The 7,425-nt window shown below is 34.3% G+C and overlaps 1 protein-coding gene across 1 annotated transcript; it reads right to left on the bottom strand.

Annotated features, from left to right (window-relative positions):
- Positions 1-4,429: 4,429 nt before the first annotated feature.
- LOC137730579 (senescence-specific cysteine protease SAG39-like) lies at positions 4,430-5,635 on the bottom strand. The gene is made up of 2 exons (XM_068469563.1): positions 5,200-5,635; positions 4,430-5,022 (listed from the first exon to the last, which is right to left on the bottom strand). Exons 1-2 carry the CDS (start codon positions 5,633-5,635, stop codon positions 4,430-4,432), a joined length of 1,029 nt encoding a protein of 342 aa, XP_068325664.1.
- Between the last annotated feature and the right edge of the window lie 1,790 nt (positions 5,636-7,425).

The following is a 7,425-nucleotide window of genomic DNA, read 5'->3' as shown; positions in this document are numbered from 1 at the left end:
GGTGTAAAGCTAGTAACGGAAGCTACTGGGATTTGATGAAGTAAATGGATGGGAGAGAAGGTTATACCCAAATGGTAGACTGCTTCACAGTTTATATAGAGAAGAGAATGGCGGGCGTTGCTATCACCGTGTTCCAAAAGTTGATCTGCAATCTTCGTGCCCTGTAAAATGTTCTGATATAAACCTGGCTTTTATTTGTTTTTTTATTATTATTATTTTTTAATTTGAAGTCACGATAAATTAGTAGCTAAACATATGTCTTTATGCGCTTACTTGTTCATATAGGTCAAAACAAATGTAACTTTGTTAATATGCAGAACTGATTAAGTTGGAAAAGTAGGCTCAAATTGTAAACCTCATTGTCATAACGCATGCAACTTTCTCCTTACTTAGACATGAATAAGCTAAGTGCCTTTTCTTAGAGCTGGCTTGCAATTGTGGTGTTTTTTTAAATAAAGCTTATTAAAAAAAACCTAGAACATCAAATTTATTTAGTAAAATAAAAAAAGGCGTTTTTTCCTTAAAAATGATGTCAATGAGAATAGAAAAGCATAGAAAAGTAGCATTAAGTAGGATCTACCATGTTTCTAAAGTTCTTTTTTTTTTTCCTTTCAAAGCATAGTAATCATTGCGCACTTAATCAAATTTTCAAATAGCAAGCATACACCCCACATATTTTACCAAATTACAATTTTTAACCTCACATTATTCTTTTTTATAATAATTTATCGCATTAAATACGATAACACAGCAGAAGCAGTTTTTTTTAAAATGCACAGCAATATCAAACTAGGCCTTAAGATAGATAGGGGAAGAGGAATGAGAAATCCGCTCTTGCAATGTCCAATTTGCATCAATGATCCAAAAAACACAACGCAAACGGGTCAACTAACGCAAGAATAACTGGTGTGATATCATGTTAAAATTAGGCTCATGTGAGACGTTTCTAACATGGTTCTTTGCTTGTTTACATGGTGTACAACCCTTTGGAGAGTAGAAACTAGTACGTTAACATCTGCTAATTCTAATTACAATATGTGGCATTTGATGTGGATAGCCACATCATTTGAATTAATTAGATTTGTAAATTTAGTTCATTATTTAATAAACTAATAATTAAGAAAAACTAATTAATTAAATGATGATTGTGGTATACGAGGACTCTTTCTAAGAAAAACTAATTAATTAAATGATGAATGTGGTATACGAGGAGTCTTTCTCCTTCCTTTCCTTGGGTTTTGCAAATTTTTCAAATGATGTGGCTGTCCACATCCGATGCCACCTAAGATAGTATAAAAATGTCGTATAAAAACAAGGTATGAACAACATTACTAATTCCTCTATACTCAGCTTATGCACTAAGTAGAGGGGCCACCTTTCACTTCTTACTTCACCATGTAAGAAAATCCCCTACACAACTTTAAAATAACAGAGATATGGATCGGATGTCAGTGATATTCCATGTCCAACAGAAAACATAACCCATCAATTGCAATAATTACAATTAATTCTACAAATCACGCCACCTAATGCTTCCGGTCAAATTGATCCACCTCTATTTTTTTTTTTTTTTTTTTTTTGGGAACAAACAATATTATCTACACTAAGACGAAATAAGTGGTGGACTTAGCCTCACAATGGGCTAGCAATAATGTGGTTCAAATTCGCTTTTGACGAGAATCAAACCTAAGATCTTTCACTTACATGTAAAGAGGAATAACACTAGACCGCAATACTAAATGACAATCCACCTCTAATTACGCTCAAGATGACCACCTCTCTTTAAACTTGTTTGTACCATATTTCACCAATCTGAAAACTACTGAGTATCGATCAACTTCATATCTTGAAGGACCCACTGAAGAATTTGTGCTAAGGAACCCATGCTGAAGCATAAGAGTTTCTCTTAAACTAGGATGCCAATCACAATGCGACACGTGGGGCAACATCAGAATAAACCTTCTAGAATCTTACATCGACCACGGATGAATGCCGAAGACTCTTCTCAACTATAAAAGGAGACCATTCTCCTCAATTAATCCCTAATGCCATTATTGTACTTAAACTCGTCATTAGAACTCACTAATGGTGATTAATGCCATTATTATACTTAAACTCGTCATTAGAACTCACTAATGATGATTATGCTTGAACCTATGTATTGTGTAAACTCTTCATTATTAATGAGAACTCCTATACCCTTGTGGACATAGCCCAACTTAGGGTGAGCCACGTACATCTTGTGTTTACTTCTTTATCTCTATCTCTTTACATATTATCCTCACTAGGTGATGGAGAAACCGTGAGAATGTCACAAACTTTAACACTTTACATAATTTCAAAGTCTCTTTTATTTTGTACATCAACAAAACTTAATTAGCTTTATGGGCATAAAAAAATTTAACTGATTGAGCAGATAATATCACTAACAGAAGACCCCCATATAGTTAGTTTACCTTTGTTAGAGGAAATTTGCCTACTTTACGCTTTGCTGATGAACAAGTAAGAATTGAATCAACAAAAATTGATGGACTTGGACCTAAAAGGCCATTCAGATTTGTTATTTACTAGGTATCAGTGGGAACATAAACATAAAAGAATTAACTAAGTATCAGAAGGACCAAATTGAACAAATGATAGGTCAATGTAGCATATTTTCATTTTCTTTTCATTTTTAAGATTTTCTTTATCTGATATCAAATGCAAACTACGAGCAAATATATCACCTCTCAAGAATATTAATACCATCACATAAATTGTAAATGCATGAATGTGATGCATAAAAAAATCTGCAAGTCCTAATATAATAGGTAAGAAATCAACTTTGCCAGCCACTGCTACTAAATCATCGCGGGACTATTGATGTAAAATTTATTAATAGTATTCAAATTTAAATATGACTCCTAGAGAATTACAAAGAAGTCGTTTTCTCCTTCTGTTCTTTTCTTTCTGTTTTTAGTTGGCAGGGTCAAGGTCTTTCTCGTTGGGCAAGCCATCCGATTCAAAATTCATTCCCGTTCAATTTCTGTAAGGATAAAGATAAGATTTTCTAATGAGATTTACTTCCACGAATATGCATGCCAAAAAATTGCTATTTGCTGATGTTCCCAACGAGTAACTAATAATCTTGTTATGCACAAAAAATGTAGCTATCATCTAATTTTTTGACGAATCATCTACTCTTACGATTTCATCGCCTAATAAATTGTAATTACAATTGAAATGACAAAAAATGATATATGAGTTAATATATGTGTGAGATCTGGTAGCACTTACCAATGAGGCCCCATCGATTAGTATTACACAGAAGAAATCAATTATAGACACTAATATAATTTGATATGCTCTTCAAGGACAAACTTAGGATTTGCAATTCCAAGTTAGATTGGTTCAGAATCATGGTATCCTTTTAACTACCATAGATCCAACATCTATCTATATAAAGAAGAAATCATGTAACAAAGGAGATTCTCATTTGCACTAATGGTGCTTCGAACTTGGAACGAGCATGAAAAAATTAATTATACTTCTTTATCTTTTGAGTTGTTTTGCCAGATCGGTCGCTCAAGACCTTTGGTTTGTATCCTGATTTGTAGTTGAAAATATTATAAAATTAGTATAGGTCCCTCAATAATAGGAATTGAATTGGGAATTGAATTCATATGAATATATGTTGTGACAATAAAACTGCAATTGAAATTGCTCATAATCTAGTTTAACATGATCGCAACAAACATGTTGAGGTGGATAAATATTTCATCAAAGAGAAGTTGGAAGGTCTGATTGTTCAATTTTTGTTTGTGAAGTCGAAGAACCAATTAGCCGATATGCTAATAAAAGCAATTTTGACCAACGCATTTTACAACCCATTTAGCAAGTCGGGCATCGACAACATATATGCACCAATTTTTTTTTTTTTTTTTTTTTTAAAAACAAACGATATTATCGACACTGAGAGGTGAGGGAGTGGGCTAAGCCTCACAATGGACTTGCAATAATGTGTGGTGAGAATTGAACCTAAGACTTCTCACTTTAGTGCAGCTTGACTTGTAGGATTAATTGTAATTAGTAATTAGTGCGTTACATTTCCTATTTAGGTTTCGTTTCCTACCGTAATTAGAATCAGGAGTTATTATTATTCTTGTTCTACAAGGCTTGTTGACTATATATATACCTCCTTTGAGGGGATGAATCATATCAGAGAATTAACACATAAACCTAATTTTAGCTAGTGGTTGAATTTAGCGTAACTAGACAATTCAACTAAAAGATCGAATAAGTTCTTCATTTGTAACTATAAACTTGGTACTACCGATGCGCAGACCATATAGCATATTGAACTAAACGTACAAGTTCATCATGTACATATTACGATATACACGTCCAGGGTATTAGATATTATAGGCATTGATTTGGATGGTAATTCAAGTTATGCAGTGGGGTAAGAGGCTTCCATAGCAATGCCACAAAGACCTTCCTTTGCCTCAATACCTCTCTGCATTCTTATGTATCCTTCTTCACCCCATTCAGTGCCCCATGAGTTCTTCACCAACCAATACTTAGTCCCATCAGCACTAACACCATAACCAACAGCGGTAACCCCATGATCAAGACTCGTTCCACAAGTTCCTGTAAAGACACCACTTGAATAGAATTGAAAATCGGAACCTCCAGCATCAATGGCAACAGAAATTGGCTGATTTGCAACAGCCTTCAGAAGGGCTTCTTCACTGTTTGCAGGCACATCTTCATGACCAGTTATTTTGGCTGCATGGTTGGCCTCCTTCTTGGTGTTGCAAGTACCATCAACACCAGTGTAAGGATAATTAGTCTCGGTACTAAGCCCATGGTTTTGATTGATGAATTGAAATGCATCATCCATCAAACCACCCTCACAACCTTGATCTACACCGCTTGTGTCACAGTCAACCAACTCTTGCTCAGACAAAGATATCAATTTACCAGTTGTAAGCTTAGTAATTCCTTCCATGGCTGCCACCGCTGAAAAAGCCCAACAACATCCTGCAAGTATTTTGTTGCAGTAAGATATTGTGTTTTTTTTTTTTGTGTTTTTTTTTGGCATAAATTAAGTAGTGGTTAATTTAATAGACATAGATTTGTATAATATTGCAATTAAATCATAGTTAGAGTACTAGAAACCGTTTAATGAAGTTCCAAGTTATAAATAAAATTGATTACCACATTGGCCTTGGTCCTTGACTGGTGTCACAGCTCCTTTCTTTCTCCAATCTACAGTTGGTGGTGCAGTAACATTTTCATATTTGAAAGAAGTCGTCTTTGTGGAACATTCGTGCCCCATGAATCTATTTCTCGAGGCTTTGAATTCTTCATTCGTAAGGTCTGCAAATTGATTGACGCTCAATTTGTAAAGTTTGTTTGCATCATTGTTGGAAGATTCTATGAACGCAACATTTTCCTTGAAAATATTGAAGCGCTTCTCCTTCTCGTTAATGTCAGAATATACACGTCCATAACGAGCCATCCATTGCTCGTATCTCCCGTACATTGATGCATCTTGGAGAGTGCGAGAAGTGGCTTGAGAAGACAAGGCTCCCAGCATGAAGATCAAAGCCAAAATAATACATTTGCAGTAGTACTGGTTGATGTACTCCATGGTGTAAAGCTAGTAACGGAAGCTACTGGGATTTGATGAAGTAAATGGATGGGAGAGAAGGTTATACCCAAATGGTAGACTGCTTCACGGTTTATATAGAGAAGAGAATGGTGGGCGTTGCTATCACCGTGTTCCAAAAGTTGATCTGCAATCTTCGTGCCCTGTAAAATGTTCTGATATAAACCTGGCTTTTATTTGTTTTTTTATTATTATTTTTTTTTAATTTGAAGTCACGATAAATTAGTAGCTAAACATATGTCTTTATGCGCTTACTTGTTCATATAGGTCAAAACAAATGTAACTTTGTTAATATGCAGAACTGATTAAGTTGGAAAAGTAGGCTCAAATTGTAAACCTCATTGTCATAACGCATGCAACTTTCTCCTTACTTAGACATGAATAAGCTAAGTGCCTTTTCTTAGAGCTGGCTTGCAATTGTGGTGTTTTTTAAAATAGAGCTTATTAAAAAAACCTAGAACATCAAATTTATTTAGTAAAATAAAAAAAGGCGTTTTTTTTCTTAAAAATGATGTCAATGAGAATAGAAAAGCATAGAAAAGTAGCATTAAGTAGGATCTACCATGTTTCTAAAGTTCTTTTTTTTTTTCCTTTCAAAGCATAGTAATCATTGCACACTTAATAAAAATTTCAAATAGCAAGCATACACCCCACATATTTTACCGAATTACAATTTTTAACCCCACATTATTCTTTTTTATAATAATTTATCGCATTAAATATCATAACACAGCAGAAGCAGTTTTTTTAAAAATGCACAGCAATACCAAACTAGGCCTTAAGATAGATAGGGGAAGAGGAATGAGAAATCCGCTCTTGCAATGTCCAATTTGCATCAATGATCCAAAAGACACAACGCAAACGGGTCAACTAACGCAAGAATAACTGGTGTGATATCATGTTAAAATTAGGCTCATGTGAGATGTTTCTAACATGGTTCTTTGCTTGTTTACATGGTGTACAACCCTTTGGAGAGTAGAAACTAGTACGTTAACATCTGCTAATTCTAATTACAATATGTGGCATTTGATGTGGATAGCCACATCATTTGAAATAATTAGATTTGTAAATTTAGTTCATTATTTAATAAACTAATAATTAAGAAAAACTAATTAATTAAATGATGATTGTGGTATACGAGGAGTCTTTCTCCTTCATTTCCTTGGGTTTTGCAAATTTTTCAAATGATGTGGCTGTCCACATCTGATGCCACCTAAGATAGTATAAAAATGTCGTATAAAAACATGGTATGAACAGCATTACTAATTCCTCTATACTCAGCTTATGCACTAAGTAGAGCGGCCACCTTTCACTTCTTACTTCACCATGTAAGCAAATCCCCTACACAAATTTAAAATAACAGAGATATGGATCGGATGTCAGTGATATTCCATGTCCAACAGAAAACATAACCCATCAATTGCAATAATTACAATTAATTCTACAAATCACGCCACCTAATGCTTCCGGTCAAATTGATCCACCTCTATTTTTTTTTTTTTTTTTTTTTTTTTTTTTTTGGGAACAAACAATATTATCTACACTAAGACGAAATGAGTGGTGGACTTAGCCTCACAATGGGCTAGCAATAATGTGGTTCAAATTCGCTTTTGACGAGAATCAAACCTAAGATCTTTCACTTACATGTGAAGAGGAATAACACTAGACCGCAATACTAAATGACAATCCACCTCTAATTACGCTCAAGATGACCACCTCTCTTTAAACTTGTTTGTACCATATTTCACCAATCTGAAAACTACTGAGTATCG

This window comes from Pyrus communis, chromosome 4, assembly GCF_963583255.1.
Source record: "Pyrus communis chromosome 4, drPyrComm1.1, whole genome shotgun sequence".
Classification (NCBI taxonomy): Eukaryota; Viridiplantae; Streptophyta; class Magnoliopsida; order Rosales; family Rosaceae; genus Pyrus; species Pyrus communis.
Note: the sequence above shows the minus strand (reverse complement) of the source record. Positions and strands in the feature narration are given on the sequence as shown.